Consider the following 20237-nt stretch of genomic DNA (forward strand, 5'->3'; position numbering starts at 1 on the left):
ACAGAATTATAAAATGAAAATAGTAGCTCAATCTAGGAATAGATAGGGTCTCCTTCACATTGACTCTAACATCAAGGAATTCCTCTGAAATTAAAGAAACTACTTGAACAGCAAGGCACTTCAATTTGATACAAATGGATGAATGCAACTGATTTACATGCGAGATTGGACAGCCGCACTGCTGTTCATGTATTATGCAGCTAATCTTATGTGCTATGCTGGTTAAATCTGCATCTGCACAAAGGGGAAACTCTAATTACCGTCATTTTGATTGCCTAGTGAAAGTCACTGTTGTCTTGACACCAAAGATAATGCGACAATGTATTGAAGGTCCAGCCTGGCTAAAATCTCTGACATAGATAAAACACAGATCGTTAACTCTCATATTGCTTCTGTCGGTGACAATCAGAGCTAAGTTTATTTAAATAAATGTCAGTGTTGCTTAGGTAAGATTTAGGTCACGTTAAGATCAATTTATTACCAGCAAAGTTAATGAAATCTCAGTTGTTTATAGAGACAGCTGACTGTTAGAAAGAGAAACAGCTCAAAGATTTATTTAGAAGAAACTCTCAACTCTTCCCCCTCCTAATTCGAGGATAGTCAACAAACACCTTCATTGAGGTGACGGTACAGAGATTTCATTATTATTTGTTAACAACTGCCCACAAGATATTCTTGAGCGACATCAAGACTAGAGTTCTCCTTGACCCTAATGAGCGTAGAAGATTGAGATGTGCTGATTTAGTAAGCCTCTCAACAGCCAGTGCTGTCAAGACTGTAAATATTTCTTCATTCTTTAAATACTTGCGCCTACCTTGCTGCAATCCTTCCAAGTTCCAGCAAACAAAGGCACACTTCTCTTGGCTGCTTGTGGAGAACTGGAAAAGCAAAATGAAGATGGAAAACATTTATAAGTAAAAGCTAATTTAAAGATCTTAGTGATGAATGGAACCTAATCATCTTCACCTATAACTCAACTCAGATAAAACTAGGTTTTCTTTGGCTTGGAGTGGAGTTTTACTGGAATAAAAAGGATGTGATTGAGGAGTGGTTCTCAGAGTGCAGACAATTTAGGAAGTTTCCATTTAGTTATACTTCAGTGCCTTTCAAAATACCACTCTAAGACTAAACCACTAAGTAATTATTTGGGCTATCTGATAACCTGCAAGCAGTTCATAACTATTAAAAAATAATCAAGAGCTCTGGCAGAACACTAAAATTAGTAGAATGTCAAAAATAAATTAAAGTGATACTTTTCTTTCTACAAACTAAGAGAATTCCAATCCTTTAGATCACTATTTTTCTTAGCCTATTTAAATCACAAAAATAATAAAATCGCATTAGCAAAGATGTATCTCATTATAAATCTGGTCCTGAATTTGTAATACATCTACTCTTAAAGCAAATATGAAACTAGAATACTTCAGGAATTCAGCTCATCAAACCAACCAAAACACTTCTGCATATACACACATATATTTGCAAGTTTTCATGCCTGGATTCCACACAAGACCTGTCGTTTTTAAGCTCCAGAAGTAGCTGTAAAACAGCATGAACTTCTCATTAATAAATACCACCATGATCCAAGATAATGTTGGGGTTTTTTTCCACAATCCAGATAGGTAATGTTCTGTAGATAAGCCCAGCAAAATCCAAAATCAATAAATGAGGGAAGTCCTATGTCTGTTTGCTTAATCAACTCCCCAAAAGTCCAAAAAGAAGAAAAGCAAAAAGAAGAAAAAAAAATCAAAAGGAATTATCAATACATTGTCATTTTCTCTCCAGAAATACCTACTGCAGTAAAACCCTTACGTTGTGAATAAAATTCAGGTTTTACAAATCTTTTGATTATTGTGGAAATTTCTATTTTCAAATTGAACTGGCACCAAAAAATAATTGTGTGAATTTTTGTATAAATCAGGAAAAAAGCAAACAGCAACAAAACTGGTTTGTTCTTAGTGAATTACAGTGAAGACATATAGCGTATAAACATTCTGCTTATCTAAAGACTCACCTAACTCAAATGCATGAAGAAAAAAATACCATATCTGAAAAAGATATTTCAATGTCTAGTTAAAGTTCTGAAAGTCATTACTTGGTCCTATATTACATGTATGAGGCCCAGAACGGGATTCCGCAGAATTGAACATCTCCCAATAATTAATGCCCTGGGGCAGATCTTCAGCTTCTACAACTTCAAATTCCAGCTCCACTGGCTTGAATAAACGTATGGTAAATTGCATGAACTGTATGCTCGTCCCAGCGTCTTCTACTGCTGCATATGTAGCACTTTGGGATGAACACACTCCTCCTCCCTACTCTCATCCAAATACATTTCCAGAAGTGAAACTGCAGAGCATGAAAACTAAAACGGCACTGCATTAGGAAAAGTATTTTTATTCTTCAGCTATCTATTGTTAAGAATATAAGAGAGACTTGGATATTGAGCTATTCTCAATATTCTTCCTTATCACATACTGTAATTTTATGAAGCGTTGACCTTTACTAGTAATCAGTAGTTTTGAAGTGTTACATTCATAATCCTAGTGATGTGTTCTGCTGCTTCGGTTTAAAACCAGTTGGGTCTGCCTCAAAATGAAACCTGACTTCAAGAAATAAGGCATCCCCCAAAATATAAATGGAATAAACTGATTTTGTATACTTATAGGGAGACCAATATTTCTGCGCTGCAATTCACATATCTGCACATCTGAATGACTTTGGAAGGGAGGAGAAAAAGAGGGCCTCAAGTAATATTATGTGCAAAAAGATCTACAAACAGAACTGGAAGAGGATTTGATTAAGAAAGGTAGAACGTTTTTCTCTCAATGCTTAAAGCTCTTCTACCCCAAAAAAATTTGAAGCCCTTTAGCAAATATGACTCAACATAATCATAGAATCACAGAATGGTTTGGGTTGGAAGGGACCTTAAAGATCATCTAGTTTCAACCCCCCTGCCATGGGCAGGGACACCTTCCACTAGACCATGTTGCTCCAAGCCTCATCCAGCCTGGCCTTGGACACTTCCAGGGATGGGGCATCCACAGCTTCTCTGGGCAACCTGTCCCAGTGCCTCCCCACCCTCTCCGGGAAGAATTTCTTCCTGAAGTCTGGACACATTTCATGCATTTCACATCAAATCCATGTGACACAGTGAAATCATTGTTAGAGGATGAAGAGCTGTGCAGGCCATAGCCAACCACATAAACAAACATCTGGTCATCTGATCAGAGGATGGTGACACAGGACTTCTAACAAGAAGATGTTAGCATTCCTGAGGACTATACCAGCATATATACGGGGGAACTTCAGAGACAACCAAATGTTATGCTGTATACTGCAAAACCCACTGCAAGTAATTTAAACTCTCAATCCAAGATTTTAATTTTTTTCCAAAAGCTCAGCAGTTTAACAAGCTACCACCTCACAACAGACTGGTCAGGTGTTACAGTAAAAGCCAGCATCACACAGGACTGCATGTCCACACCTATCTTGGTCCCAAAAGTTCAGTATAACCTTCAGTGAGCAAATAAGACCATTATCTTTTGGAACAAGTAGCACTTTGGGGTGCCTCAATTTCTGAATACTTATTTTAAGATATTTTTTGTCTGGTGCTATTCCACAGTAACTGACAGAACCAATATTTACAGTCACTTTCAAAAGGCTGCATCCTAAGCTTTTTGACAAAAAAGCTAATATCTTTGCTTTTTTTTTTTCCATCTAGAGAACAGAAGCATTTCTTGGAGAGTTGTGGTCAACAGCTCAATGTCTGAGTGGAGACCAGTGACAAGCAGCATTCCTAAGGGGTCAGTACTGGGACCAGTACTGTTTAACAACTTCAACAATAACATGGATGATGGCATTGAGCGCACCCTCAGCAAGTTTGCTGACGACACCAAGCTGTGTGGTGCAGTCAACACGCTGGAGAGAAGGGATGCCATCCAGAGGGACCTTGACAGGCTGGAGAGGTGGGACTATGCCAACCTCATGGAGTTCAACAAGGCCAAGTGCAAGGTCCTGCACCTGGGTCGGGGCAGTCCCAAATACAAGGACAGGCTGGGTGGAGAATGGATAGAAAGCAGCCCTGAGGAAAAGGACTTGGGGGTACAGGAAGATGAAAAGCTGAACATGAGCCGGCCGTGTGCGTTGGCAGCCCAGAAAGCCAACCGTATCCTGGGCTGTATCAGGAGAAGTGTGGCCAGCAGGGCAAGGGAGGGGATTCTCCCCATCTACTCATCTGGTGAGACCCCACCTGGAGTGCTACATCCAGCTGTGGGGCCCCCAACGTACGAAGGGTATTGACTGGTTGGAGCGAGTACAGAGGAGGCCACAAAGATTCTCTGAGGGCTGGAGCCCCTCTGCTATGGGGACAGGTTGAGAGAGTTGGGCTAACTATACTACATACCTGTACACAGTTTTATAAACGTGTAATTGCACATATATATATATGGCAATAACTAATATCATTTGAGATCTACAGGCAACTCATTCTGAAGTGACTGGTAACAAGCTCAGGTTGAAACATAACGCCTGTAGCCATGTTATTCTCTTGTATCTCTGGCAACTGCATCTACCATTTTTTAAATTACTTAATATAATTTATATTAATAGCTACATTATAGATATCCTATATGGCAGACATTTGCTAAGCAACACTTTCTGTGTAATTGCAGCAATTCATATGCTGCTAGACATGGTAAGTATTGGAAGCCGAAAAATGATTTTGAGAAACCATCTTCATTCTCCCTACAGCCACATACATAATTCACTGCACATCATTTAAAGTCTACAGTCAACAATTAATTTCTGTAACAGTGCTACTGTATGCTGTGAAGAATTTTTAAAAAAAAGTGAAAATTAATGTTTCTCTAACACTTCTATGAGGTCAGTAGTATTATAATCCCCATCTTATATATGGAATTAAGGTAGAGGTATTAGACACAGAAAAGCACTCTTGTCTCGGTGCTGTTCTAAAGTACTTACTGCCTGATCTCCTGGGTACGGTTAAGTCTCCTAATGCTGCGTTTTGTATGAAATCAAAGCCAACACAACTAGTGATTCCATTAAAAATTCTGAATGGATCCTCCCATTGCATGTGGGAGCTATGTGATAGAACCATAGTCACTTCTAACAACACCATTCAGTAGCAACATCAAAATACTATCCTTCAGCATCTTGCATCATTCTCCAAACATCTTCAGGTTTTAGAACAAATGAGGCATGTAAGGAGAAAATAACATGCCGATCATTTTCTTTCACTTCATGAACCATACCATACCAGGTGTGTTGGCAGAGCAAGGTCATCCTAAAGACAACACAACTCTTTTAGCGAAAAAATAGTCCGTGACCACATGAAAAGTTCTTAGATGTATCACAACAATTAAATAGTTTAACCAATGTAGTACAGCCAGCATTAATTATAGCCCAAGTACTTGTAGCATTAATACCATTTTTGTATTCAACTTCCTGTAATTTCTCACACCTTCATATATGGAAGAAAACAGTATTTCTAAAGAATCATTGGCCAGTCCTTCTCTGTGAAACGTCAGCGAGGTGACTCATCTGACTATAAGCAAATAGCAACTTGTAAATGTAGAAGACATACACTACATAGATCTACTGCAAAAGATGCATGAAAGTATCCACGCTGACCGAGAATCTCACTGGTGTTTGCTTGACAAGAGCACAGTGTGAAGATTTAGAAATAGTGCACACAAGCCCAATTAATTTTAGGTGTGCTAACAGTTACAGACTCTTTTGCTTTCCAACTCATTCATTTCAAGTCCTTTTTATCTACTGTCCTCATTGTCTGCATCTTTTCAAGCTACTTCCTGCCACTCTTTTTTAAGAGTACTTCCTCTTCAGTTCCTAGCAAGTTTTTATCCCTGCTCCTCTCTGGCTAAAACTTCTTTATCCACACCACTTCCATCTTGTTGCTGCCTCTTCCTCCTTTTACATAAAGGTCCTCCTCTCCTGATCACGCACTCCTTGTTCTCCCTCCTTGTACTTCATTTCTTTCCTACCTACTGTTCATCACATTTCTGCATCCTTCACTGCTTCGCACTGCTCCCTTCCCCAGTGCCTGGATGAGTGCCTCAGAGAGCAGAGGAGGAACAGGGACAAACTCCTTGCACCTCCCTGCCAAGCTGCAAGCCTTGGCTCCTAACATTTTTAAACCGTTATGAGCGAAGTCAGTTTTTCTTCCAAACAAAATTTTTTTTTTCAAGATCTCAGGCATAGCTGAATCAAAAAAAGAGAATATGACTTCTGCTTCTAAAGCATTCTTAACTCACTAGAAATGAAGAGATTTTCTGACAGGGTTTACTCTTTTTTATAATAGGCTTCCAATTGCTACCCACATTTACACGTTTAGAGAAGGTTTTTCAAAAGGTTGATGCTTTTGATCCTTCTTTCTATTGTCTTTCAATTTCTCCTTAAATACTTTTTCTTCTGATCCTACAGTAGTATTTTGGGGTTTTTTCTAACGTTGCTTTGACAACACATAGTCTGTTCAATGTATCCCAAATATAGCCTTGCTTCTACATCAAACAGTTATACTGTGACATACTTAAATCAAGGAGTTGTGTTCTCCAAACCCCTATTTCAGCTCTATCAGTTATGGAAGTCTCAAAGCAATTAACGTTTCAGATACTATAGATCTATGGATAGTAAAGGATTACTCTAAAATGAGTATAGAGAACATCTAAACATTACTAAATTATCGGAAATCATTAATTTAAGATGCTAATCCAACGGTAATAACAGTGTCCAAGATGCTTCTATAGTCCTCAAAATGAGACATATCCAACGACAGTATGAGTTGTTTAGTAAAACATTGTGAGAGACAGGACAGAGCCTTATTCTGATGCAACTACAAGTAAAATTTAATGTGCTATTACAAGCTGTAAATATGTCACTGTGAAAGAATGGTCAAAAGTGTACTTCTGTCTTGTAACATGGTATTAGATAAACTAGAGTATTAATTTAAAAAATTATTTGTCCCATGAATAAAATATTTTTAAGCTATCAACATTTGAGGGTTTTTTCTTCTTTTAAATTTTTTAAACCCACATCAGAATAGAGATCTGAGGCGTTCATGTTTAAGTCTACTCTACTATTTCCTCTAAAACCTTAGGTGCCTTTGCTTAGGAAACCCATCCATTAATCTCTATAATAAATAAGTTGCATCAAAAGAAGCTCATGTCACATATTGTGTGTACATACACATAGTTACAGAATATACAAGCACAAAACATTAATACAACATCATCCAACAACTCCCAAAACAAACCACACACATTAGCATGCTGCACACTTGATGGCAAACCCTTTTCTTGCTGGGTGGAGTCCTTATCACAGAAGAGATGCAAAATATTCATTGGTTCCAAACCTATAATCATCCAACAACACTACATTACCAACAAAGAGTTCATAAGTCAAGCTTTAAGTCCACTTAACTAAAGCAGTCAGAAAATCTTACCATTCCCACTATTTGGCCAAGAAGAATTTTCTTCGAGTACCACACTCTTGAGGCTTGAGCACCATAATTACAAATATCACCATCAAGAATGCTTCTATAAATTGAATTACCATAGACGTGCAGATCTGATGCCCTAAAACCTACAAAGGGGAACTTAAAAATATATGTATCATGGGAACAGAGGAGTTACAGACAGTATTACTTTACTTAGATTGAAAAGAGTTAGTGCCTTATGTTCCAAGTCCTAGATATGGGACACATTTTGATCTCCAGTATATCAAAGAACACCAGTCCAAGATAGTATCTCTCAAGATTTGCCCAGATAATAGAAGTTTGGACTTCAGATCATTTTTTGGTATCAAAAAAGCTAATTCCTTCTTTAAATACACTAACTATAAAAATAAGAATTAAGAAAAGCAGGTTAAATTTCTTGATGAGTGCACGGAGCATGAAGAGTCTCCCTCTATCTTGCAGCATCCAAGATTATCCCCACATATTGTGGTTGCTGCATTATCTACAGATGCTAGGTCTTTTCTGCAGCTTACACAACAGGGACAGCATCCCCCTTTTCTCTACAGAGACTTAACTCACAACGTAGTGCCATGTCTCTGCGTTAAGAGGTGCAAAGGGCAAAATTCATATACACTGCTACCAGTCAGCTCTGGCTGTATATTAAATCTTTACAGAAAACTGTATTTCCAAGTTATTTGTACTTTAAATTATGTTAAAGCATCATAACATTCAACAAAACAAAATATATCATATTATAGACTACCAACTACAAGTTAGTAGTACAAGTGCACTGTTTTCCAACTTCTGAGTCCTGTATTGATCTCTTTAAAGGATCTTTAAAGTAACTCCATGGATTAGAAGGCATAAACATCTCTACCAGCATAACAAATACCACCTTTTTTTATTTATTTATTTTGAAGAAATTCTTTGCTCCTGTTTCCTTGTTCAGCTCAGCTGGATACCCCAAATTCAAGAAGGGAACTGAAGCCTGCTCAACTTCATATAATTAATGCAGTCCACAAGTGATGAACAAGGACACAAAGTGAATGAGTAGATTACTCACCCGTCCATCTGGATCAGCCCTAGAACGTTAACACTTTGCAGAACCAAGCTTCTAGGAACACTCAAGATTCCTATCAGCATCACTCGCCTGCTAGCTCCTCAGGCATGGACTGCACCTGTCTGCTACAGTGCCTGACACAGTTCCATTCCAGTGAGGAATACCTTCATGTGACTCCAATCTGGGTGCTAACACAGTGGGAGTGTTGGATGCATTGGTGTGCAGTTATATTTGCATTTCCACAACTTCAGAACTCACCAGGATGAGAACATATTTTTAATTAGAAAGAACAGCAATTAATTAATTTCTTAGCTAGTATACATCTAATTTTGCTCATCTCTGAATACATACTGTTTTTTTTTTAAATCAGTGGTGTCGTAAGTCTATCATTCAAATGTTTCAGTGCAATAAATCTTAAAAATTACTCTCATAATGTTAGAAAAGAAATCTACCAGACAAAAGCCTCAAGTGTTTTATGTGACACGAAAATATCACTATGTGCATCTAATTAAATAGTACAGTACTTACATAAATAAGGCAGGCCAAATATAGTAAAAAAAGAAGGATAAATTCAAATCAATTAACAACATTAACATAGCAAGGTACCTCAGTATAAAGAGAAAATAGTTGCTTTATGACTAGCAGTATCAATACAGTTTATTAGCCATGGAGAGAAAAAAAAAAAAAACCCCACAAAAAACAAACACCACCACAACCAAACATAAATACCAATTATGTCTGTAGCCATCATTTCACCATAATTATTTATTATCAAAAATACAGCAGACTTCCATGAGGCAGTATGAATACTTGGATGTCATTCACACACATTTCTCACCACTTTGAGCAGAAGCTTTGATACACTTACCTCTGCTGGATTTTTATTTCCTATGCCACAGAAAAGTGATTTGTGGGAGAGAGAGGAACCTAAAAGCTTCAGATTGGCAACTATTATGATTCATTGTTACTTCTAGTGGATTAGAAAAACTTCCAAGTGAAATCAAAACTTTTTAGAATTCTAGGTCAAACCAAAGGAGAACAGTAGCTTCTGGTTTTGTGTTTTTAGAAATGTCATGCTCACTATCCCTCTCTCAAGTTCAAAAAAATAGATCAAAATATTATCAAGACCTAATCCTATCACCAGCACCCTAAGTCACTTGAACATGTGTATTCTATGAGTAACACTCACAGAAGGAAAACAACAGAACCTAGTTTTCAACCAGTGAACAAAAATCAGTCACTAATCCAACAAATCTAATACAACCATACCTGGTTTGTGCACCGTGTATCTGGGCATGTTTCACTCCACTTTTCAGAAAGGAATTCACCTTGAACATCAACTTCCCAGGCACATCTGCGCTCAGTGTTACACTGTAGTGAGCAAAGCACTGTCTGTGTAAAAAACTAACTTATCCGAGGATTGTTGCTATTTCAGCTATGCCAATTCCATCTCTAAACAAGATCTGGTTTGTTAGCAAACAAGAAAATTGTTTGTTCATTGTTAGTGCACAAGAAAATTCCTTATATACACGCTCTTAAATTAATTAGTTAACCTATTATCGGAACAATGGCAAAGTGCTGAGTTTACCATAGCAGTACGAAGTCTAAATTCGCTTAAGTGTGGGATTAACCACAGGTTCTTCTGCTTATCTCAGACATTGGAGGTCTGTGTCTCCTTCCTTCTTGTGTTTGCAAGTTTCTTTGTCCTAGACAATGTCCAACTTCTCCATAATTCCAAGTCTTCAAAAATACAGTTATTGTTCATTATCCACATGATTTACCATGTCCAATAAAGATTTCATTTTAAGCATTTAATTAACTAAACACATTTTGGAGGATACATATATCCTCCTTACTATTTGTCACCTTTGTGTTATTAGTTTCTTCTTTGCCAAACGTTTTCCTCTGAAGATATAAAGTTATTTAATCAAAAATGCTCATGGGATAAAAGAACAGAACAATGAAAAACATTGTTTCAGGAATAGTTGTGCTAGAAGAGCAAGACTATAAAAGGAGGGGAATAGATCACCTGCAACACAGGTAAGAACTTCAGCTGGGCACTCAAAGACCTTTTGAGCAACAGAACATAGAAGCTTCTTGATTCAGTACTGTGTGTTCATCTGTCTCCCATAGAAGCTGAGCTGTCTATCTTCACAACTGGTTTAGACTTTTATCTGAGCTCAGATAACAAACAAACTTTTGATTCTCTTCATGATGTTTAGCTGAAAATTTCAAGGTAAGATTTGTAAGTTTTCCTTTGAAGAGAGAAGAGTTAAAATAATGAAGAATATGTACTATTACAATACCGATTTCCTAGTCAGTTACATTCTTTTGATGGAGCACCCTGAAGCACTCATGTTGGATAGTTTTTGTGCAGAGCTGTACAAGAGAATCAGCTGGAAAAAATGTCAGTGTAGGATGTGAGAAAGATTTTGTGTTTTCTTGCCTCCTCAGCAAGCCATGGAATCTGCACAAACAGCTAAATGTCTGCAGCCAAAACTGAGAATGCACTTGTATCCTACCCTCCCTAAAAAGAAAAGGACCATCTTATTCACCGAACTAAGGAACACATTCAGGATCAAAAAGGTGTGTGTAGGGTGAAAAGTCTTCTGTGTGCAAGAAATTATAGCAAGATTTTTGTCTAGTTGAGGCTCTTCTTAAAATTGACTTAAATGATTTTTAAGTGACGTGCACTTTATTTGTTCATGCTTGAGATGAGAGGCAAAATTAACAGAGCCAGACACAGCTCAGATTTGGATTCAGGACCTATTAAGAGAGCCGTTCTTTCTTGCAAAGCAAAACACACAAGAAAAGTTAATTAGAATTGCCAGCTACTGTATAAACAGATACATACCCAAACCTTCTGACTCAAACAGGCAGGTATCGTCCACCCCTACATCTCTGCACCAGGATAAGAAATTTGCTGTGTTGTCTCGTGCAAAAAAAGACCCTGATGGAGCATTGGCTTTGCATGGAATCTTCCGTACTGGTAAGGTCTGAAAAACAGAAGTTACCTAGTTAGCTAAACGATCCTGAGAGCATAGTATTTAATAATCTGAAATCACTATGCAAGGTTTGTGTAGATGGATGACTACAGAGCCACCAACATATTTCCTTGTCCATTAAAGGATTCCAAACAAAGAAGAGATGAATGAAGTTAATGGCACAAAGTTGTCAACCACAACGTTTTTTTTCAAAAGCATCAGGATTAGCTACAGGATGTGAAGTTCAGAGCTGAATCAGCATTGGCATTAGCAACATTTAGCAGTATTAAAAACTACAATTTTGGGATTTAGTGTTTGGTCCAGTTCACTGAATGGAGAGAGAAAAAAACCCAAGGAAAAAAAAAAAACCCACACACCTAAAAAACCCAGACACTCAAACTAGGAAGAGAACTTGTGCAACATTAAGGGTGAACTAGTTTAAGATCAATGTTAGGAGGGAATCATAGTGTAAAGCAATAGGTTTTGAGGACTACATAGAAATGTAATCTAGTAACTACAAGCTCAAGGTTTAACACAGAGCCAGCCTCTCTTTGTGCCAGAGTAATTTCAGTTACACAATGTCGATATCAAAGGAGCTACTAACAATATAGCTTATCAATATCTGAACTAAACAGAGTAATTAGCACAGCAAACTTTTTGCCTGTATTGATACATTTACTGAGACACATACAAAGAACACTTCAGCATTTTGTTCTCACTGAAGGGATGTTTTTCCCTCAAATGATAAATAGCCATCATTGATAGCAAAATGAAGAAGCAATGAAACATTGTTACTGTGTAACTTTAGAAATCTCTAAACCATGGAAGAATTCAGAGCCCATGTCGATTTGAATGTGCTGCTTTCCTGTTGTGTTGATTTATGACTTATTTGCTTCTGTCCTGGAGTCAATAGTTGTTCAGCGGCAAGTGAGCCAAGAGGTAGAAAACTGAAAATGGTGTCTCTACTAGTTCCTAGATCTATGTCCAAAATTCCATTTTTAGGAGTCCAAAATAATTCCTGGAAATGTGGAGAAGGAAAAAAAAACCCACACAGTAGCAGGCTTCCCCTTACAAAGGGTGCTGGTAGCATACTAATGTCAGTATTTAAACACAGTTTAGAAAGAATTTGTGTATGATTTTACATTAGACATAGGATAGCAGCAATTTAACTGCAGAATACATCTACATGCACAGAACTACTCACCTCTATATACCTGCTAAACCAAATAAACTGCAAATAGAATAGATACACTGATAAACACCATTCGGCTTATTCTATCAGTATGTCAATGGGAGCTTTTCAATCGCTTTAGACATACACACACACTCTAAGTGTTTGGACCTATTCCTCAGATCATCATCTAGCTCATTCCTCATGTTATTTATTTCCATTGCACTTACTTACATTTCCTTATTTTGTAAAAATTATGCTTATGTTTCAAATATTTAAAAGGAGATATTAGGACTCTTCTACATTGTATTCTCAGAAACCACAGACCAGTTTTTCAAAGAAAAATCCAAATAAATCTTGTGCCATAGACACCACATCACCTCCTGGACCCATCCTGGGATTAGGAGGAGAAGAAGGAAGAAAATAGGAAAGGACACATATCTATTCAATAAATCCAGTATAAGTAAAACCCAATGACACCAGAATTCTTCCAAGGGGCTGTAGATATGTAACAACCTTACAGAACAGACTACAGTTAAGTTGGTAATAATTATTGTAAACCCCTCTCCATTTTTCAGGAGGGAGAGGGAGAGAGGAAAAAAAAGAGAGCTCCATTTCTTACAGACCAGGGCTACAAGCACTAGACACATTTCTAGACCAGCATCCTTTTCATATCACACTAATTTCTCCAAAGAAACAGTAAGTATCTCTACCCAGAGGCAAATTCTCATTTTAGTCTATAGCCTACTTCACACCTTGAATTTCCCCTTGTGACTTACAGCATTTAGGAAGTAATGCAGAGAAGGCTCTGGGGAGACCTTATTGCAGCCTTCCAGTACCTGAAGGGGCTACAAGGAAGCTGGGGGGGACTTTTTACAAGGGCCTGTAGTGACAGGACAAGGGGGAACGGGGTTAAATTGAAAGTGAGGAGGTTTAGATTGGATATCAGGAAGAAGTTCTTCCTGGAGAGGGTGGGGAGCACTGGGACAGGTTGCCCAGAGAAGCTGTGGATGCCCCATCCCTGGAAGAGTCCAAGGCCAGGCTGGATGAGGCTTGGAGCAACCTGGTCTAGTGGAAGGTGTCCCTGCCCATGGCAGGGGGGTTGGAACTGGATGGTCTTTAAGGTCCCTTCCAACCCAAACCATTCTATGATTCTGTGATTTCTCCATCTCTGTCCCCGCTATAATCTTTCCCAGAAGATTTTAATTGGACAAGTTTAATAGTCTTAAAAGAGCACCCACTTCTGTTAAAAGAAGTCAGACAAAATTCTCTTGCAGCCTGCTGAAGGAAGGCCAACTAGTCCAGTCTCCATTCAGAGAAAAGCTGTCAAAACAAGCCTTTTGCTTCATATTTTTCTACTAAACGGCAGCATGAAGATGGGAAACAGGCAGGGAGCAGCATGAGGGAAGATAAGCCAGGAGCCAGTGGTGACTCCAGCACAAGTGATGTCAGCCCTCACAGCCAACACTGCCATCCCACAGCACCCACAACATAACAGCTTTGGCTGGCTGTCCTGTGACAAGATGAGGTGACAAGTCAGGTCTAGTGTCTGTCCAGGAAGACACGTCAGAAACAGCAGGACACAAGGCTAAAGCTACAGCAGAGGCTGAGGCTCCAGCCACAAAGCCCAGACAGCAGGAACAAGGCTGGAGGAGGCCTGTCCCCAGCGGGGCTCAGGCAAGAAGTGGGGCTGAGGGGAGAGGGAGCTCGTGGGCCTGGGGCAGGGAGTGTAGCCTGGGGTCCCAGGTGAGGCTGGGCACACCTACTAAGGTATTCTTGTTCTCTCAGCTCCTGGCAGCAACTATTCCATCTTTTCATATTTCAGTAGAACCACTCCCTTCAGAAATAGTGGCTAGTTTATAATCTAACTTGTCAGTAGATTCAAAGAGGTGCCATTTCATAGCACCATACCTTAATACGACTACACGAAAATGTTTACTGTACCTACAACATACTTGACACAGAATTCTCACAGATCCAAATTACCAGCAGCTATAAATTGATTTAACACCATTAAAATCAAACGGAATGAAATTCTTTTTCCATGACATCTCTGCTTGGACCACAGTATCTGAAGTGACACATAGATGGTGAACCAACTGAGTAAACAGGTCAACATAAGGAGACCAAATTACATCTGACAAAACTGTACTCTTCAGAATTTTTGAATGAGTACATCCAATGTAAAGCACAAATCCTGGATGACCTTATACTGGATTAGCAGCACTGTGACAGGAACAAGATGACAGAAGCCAACTCCAGTATTCCTGGCACTTGCAGACTTGTGCATAAGCTACTTCAGACAGCATGAAAAGGGGATAAAGCTACAATTACTTTCCATGTGAAAGCAGACCTGAAGCATCAAATCATGTCATCTCCTAGTTCCCTCCACAGCTCTCATCTCTGAATTTTCCACAGTGTCTGTATGTTAACGTAGCTCTCAGGCTCTCCTTTGCAGAAAACTACCAAGACAAAAATTGTTTTTAAGCCCAGAAACAGCTCAGCAGGGCATTACAAGTAAAATCATAGCAGGTTTGTCTCCTTCCACTCAGTTCTCCAATTGCAGCCCAGCTGATTCTATGGCTTTAAACTACTTTGTCCTGCCACTTTCCTGATAACCAGCCTATATTCCTTCATGTCATACTAAGGGTATTAAATGCTGTTCTGGAAATCCGTGATAAAACCCTCATATTCTTTCAGGGAATTTGAACTAGGAAACACACACCTGCACCCCACCCTCCCACCCCCCAAAAAAACTTATGGTGCCAAATGACTGGTGGCTGCCATCTGCCACTCAGAGGAGACTTGGGCCCAGAGTGGCCACAAGCAATCTGCTCTACTGGGCCCTGAGCCCAGAGGGCATGAGCAGATCTGCAGCACTGGTCCTGGGGAGCAGGAGCTGCTCCCTGGCACAGAGGCCCTCAGCAGCACAAACACAGGAGTGAGTAGATAGCCAGGAGAAGCCACACTGCCCTTCTTACAAGGGGCTGTCAGGAAGGTATTGCAATGCCTGGCAGGAAGGCAGGGAAGTCGGGTTTTCCCCTGGGTCACTGCTGCTCCCCACTACTAACAAGAAGTGAATAAATCTGGTTCTAAATATTTTATGTGTTCTGATTTAGGTAGATCATAATGACGGAATATAGAAATGCTCTCAAGAAAAGCAATTCAGAACAGATGGTTTATGTGTCAGAAATCTATGCAGTTAGAGTCAGCAAATAAACCATCTAAAGCTTCATGTACGTAACAGCCCATCCATAAATCCCGCTTCTGTGCCTTGACAGGTAAGACAGACCTTTAAACACATCAGTCAGCCTAACTTCACTATGGCACTTAGACGTTCATGGGGCTCACAACATTTCTTCTATTATTATAAAGATTACACTGTCTTTTAGAAGGACATTTTTGTAGTAACAGCTAATGACAGCAAATAATAAGAGTCCAGGTACAGAACTATGACACTTCACTAATCAAATGTGATATTCTCTAGTTTCATAGTGACAGAAAAAAATGTCTGATTAATGGGTGCCCTGAACAACTCCGAAGTGACAAACACACAAATGTAAAAACAAGGCATGTCCTGGAATAGAGAATGGAAAAAACCTACATTATTGAAGGGGGAGGGAAAGAAAATACCTTTAGGTTATTTTATGGAACAAATACTACACAGCTACATACCCCTGGCATCACATGATCTCACTAAAATGCAGCATTCCATATTTCATCCCATTTCCCATAATATTAGGGTCTTGCTGAAGAGAACAGCAAAAAAACCCCAAACTCCTCTCCATTCAACAATAGCACCATCAGGTTTATTACACAAATCATAGGGAAATACTCACATTTTCTTATCACCTAGTAAATTTCCCTACCACCTTTTAAATAGAAGTCTACTTTTTTAATATTTCCAAAACCATCACTGTAATGTTCAGCCTCTAACACATGAAAGCTCTTATTTAAGAAAAGTTTCATGCACAAATATTTTTTACTGATTTGTATAAATGTCCTGACTATCTCAAAAGTGCTTTCTAACAGATCATTTTGAAGTAATTAGGTTTCCATATGGCAAAAGTGACTTTTGTTGACATAGTGTAGTATAACCGCAGATGCTTTGAAACAGCAGTGGCCGCAATTACTCCTATCAAATATCATGAAAACAGTTCCCCAGCTACACTCCTTTTACAATCTTGTCTTGTTGATGTGCATGCATGTGGTTTAATGCAGGATGTGAAAGTGTGAGTGAAACATATGATGCAATTCTGGAAAAATGCTGTCAGGTTCACTTCTAAACCCAAAAGGGACTCTCTTACACCGATGCTCTGAAATCATATGGAAAAATTTTTTTTTTTTACTGTTTTTCCAAAATGAGGGTCCACAAATACATGTTAAAACACTTTTTTTTTAATAGCAGACTTGAGCCATATGCTGAAGATCCCCAATCATACCCTGCTCTTTGAATAGATGATTTCACAACTTTTTGAAGTGCCACTTGCACTTAAAGGAATAAAAGGAAAAAGATTAGCAATTTTGTTTGTTATGGAAGAAGGTTACCATTGGCTGGGAACTCTAAGTAAAAGTTTGCTTTTATCTCCTAATGACCTAGATTAAACAAAAAGGGAGGAAAACTTATACTATGGAGAATACAGTATCTGACTACAGTGGTGTCTCTTATGTAACTGTTGAGCATTGCCTAAGCACAAATTCATACTGAAGTCCAAATATATCACCTAGACAGAACATGCACCTATTTCAGAACCTTTTACAATTTTGCCTTTAACTTTGCTATTGGCCACAGAGCTATTCTCTCCCTTCTTCAATTCTTCCCTCATTTTCCTCAGGCATTCTTTGAAAAGCCCTCCTTCCCCTTATAAAATCTGAATTAGCTCTTTAGGATAGGGAATACAAAAAGAGAACTTTGTCTGCAATCTTCTCTATAAATACCATTTTTCTCCTTTTCTTTTATTATTTTTTTTTAACATAAGTAAACTGAAGCTCATTGGTACAAAACTTATTCTTACTAAGCTATCAGAATTCACCTCACCACAAAGTGAGAATACCCCTATCAATTATTCAGTTGCTCTTCTTCAGGAACTCAAACCTAAAATGTTTCAGATACCAATTATAAATCACAGAAGTGGTGTCCCAGACACTCATTTCAGCAGAGGAAAATTAATTGTACCTTAGACTGCTCTGCAGTGTCAAAATTCAGGTCTAATGAATAGCCATAAAGCATGGACAAGTATAAACTAGACCAAAGTGAAACTATAATACCTACAAGGAAAAGAAGCCAAGTACTCCTTGTCAAGTTGGGCCCACCTTTGTTTTCCTCTCCTCCATTTTCTATGGGAGACAACACTTTCCAAATATACCAACCGGACAAACAATTAAAAGAATGTGCTAAATGAGTATGCAAAATGGAGAGAAGGAACTCTGAATATGGAAATAGATACATAGAATTTAAAATTAAGCATTTCCCACTGCAAAAGAAAAAAGAAAACCTAAAAAAAAAAATCCCCCCAGCCCTCCCAAAGCCACACTAAAAGTTAAAAATCCAGGAAAAAGGAAAAAAAACGCCAAAACACCCACCTCCAAACCTCAACACTCAACAAGGAAATTTTGAAGGCTTAGGAGATATCAATAAAAATTGCCAAACTCTTCAACAGACATGGAACCAGGAACAGCTTCCAGATTAATGAAAAATGACATTGCACTTACAAAGAAAGCATCCCTAGGCAATTCAGTTAAGAACTGGCAAAACACTGTCCTTCAGTGAAATACAGTCTTTGCACTATCATATTAAGTACTGTAGGGAGATGTCATTTTAACGGAATAGCAGGTTGGATTTCAAGCTTAAAGATCATGTGCTGACCAGATTTTTACCCTATGTAATCACTGAAGAGATTATCAAAAGCCAAAAATCACTCATTATCAACTTCCTAGATTTTAAGAAAGCAAATACGATTGCTTTGGAATACCTAACAGATTTATAATATGCCAATAAAAATAATTAACATCATCAAGGTTTTATATCAACATTCAGACTACAATGTTAAATAAATACATAACTAAGTGAATGGTTTAGCCATGCTATTAGTATCAAAGTAGAATGCATTGTCCCACTTCTTCTACATAGTGTTAGTTTTAACTTCTTAAGAGCAAGGATGGATAACAGGAAGAAATTCTTCCCAGAGAGGGTGATGAGGCACTGGAACAGAGTGCCCAGAGAAGTTGTGGATGTCCTATCCCTGGGAGTGTTTAAGGCCAGGATGGACGAGGCTTGGAGCAACCTGGTCTGGTGTAAAGTGTCTCTGCCCATGGCAGGGGGGTTGGAGCTGGATGGTCTTTAGAGTCCCTTCCAACCCAAAACATTTGGTGATTCTATAAGCACAGATAGAAAATAAACTGAATTTAACAACAATATAGTTTAAAAAGTTAAGATTTTGCTTATGGACAGAGCACTTTTAGAAGAACAAAGCCAGGACACAGCTTACTGGTCACAGCAAAAGGTAAAAACATTGGTTATCATTCCAAAAAAGATCAAATTAATAAATGGTTGTGAAAATCTAATCTAACAGAACACTGCAACTCCTGCCTCTACCAGTATGTTAGAAAGCCAAGGAATACAAGAGATGATTCAATTCACATACAAGACAACTGGAATACCCAGAAGTAAATAATGTCAAAAACTGGCAAGCTTTTCAGAAGCTTCATTCACCAGTTTAAGCACATTTGATTATTTGACTAATGACTAATTTAAATATAATCAAGGGACATGTCCATTTCAACATATGGAGGCAAAATCACGATGCTTGCCAGAATAAGTGACATCTAACTGAAAGAAAAGCCTCACTCAAATATGACATGCAATGAGTTTCTGTTAAGATTCAACTGGTATTCAGCAACTGAATTACCTGGAAATGTCTGGAAAGAGAAACTAGAGGAGGAAACATATGGGACGTAAATGAATCAGCAAGCCAGCTATGAGAGGCTGGCTATTGGGCAGCTGGATAACGCAGAGACCAACAACCAGGAACCTTGCACAGGGTGGGAGGTGAGGCACAACTAATGGAAGCTGACAACAAAGAGCCCATTTAAACAGATGTCAGTCCCTGTTCTTGCCCACTCAATTTGTGTAATTGAGGATGGGATTAAGTCACTGTGGTCCAGAGTCTTGGGAAGGATCTATAAATTGACTTTCAGAATCTCCGGACATCTCACTGTGTGACACAGATATGCCTACTGACAAGTCCACTTCATTAATACCCTTTCAGAGATCTTGTATAAGCAATTTACAAACTCCAGCCATGTACACACCACAAATTAAAAGCCATTCCTTCTACAATCTGAAAATGGGAGGAGGCCAAACATGAAACTCAAAGGTGGTTGATTTTTTTTTCTAATGCTAAAATAGCATTAAAGGGACAGGCTAGCATTAATTAAAATGAAAGAATGAAACTACAGTCAAAATAAAGAAGAGATGTTTATTAAAATTTTATAAACAGAGAAACGAAGACAGACTCTAAAGCAAGTCAT

The 20237-nt window shown here is 38.5% G+C and overlaps 1 protein-coding gene across 1 annotated transcript in view; it reads right to left on the minus strand.

Annotated features, from left to right (window-relative positions):
- Positions 1–810: 810 nt before the first annotated feature.
- The window catches only part of GAS2 (growth arrest-specific 2), a 39136-nt gene continuing 19709 nt past the window's right edge, over positions 811–20237 (minus strand). The window contains exons 3-4 of the mRNA XM_010154068.1: positions 11407–11548; positions 811–878 (exon numbers count right to left, since the gene is read on the minus strand). Of these exons, the coding sequence (XP_010152370.1) occupies positions 811–878; positions 11407–11548 (210 nt within the window). The remainder of the gene's footprint in view (positions 879–11406; positions 11549–20237) is intronic.

This window comes from Eurypyga helias, unplaced genomic scaffold (assembly GCF_000690775.1).
Source record: "Eurypyga helias isolate BGI_N326 unplaced genomic scaffold, ASM69077v1 scaffold23026, whole genome shotgun sequence".
Taxonomy (NCBI): Eukaryota; Metazoa; Chordata; class Aves; order Eurypygiformes; family Eurypygidae; genus Eurypyga; species Eurypyga helias.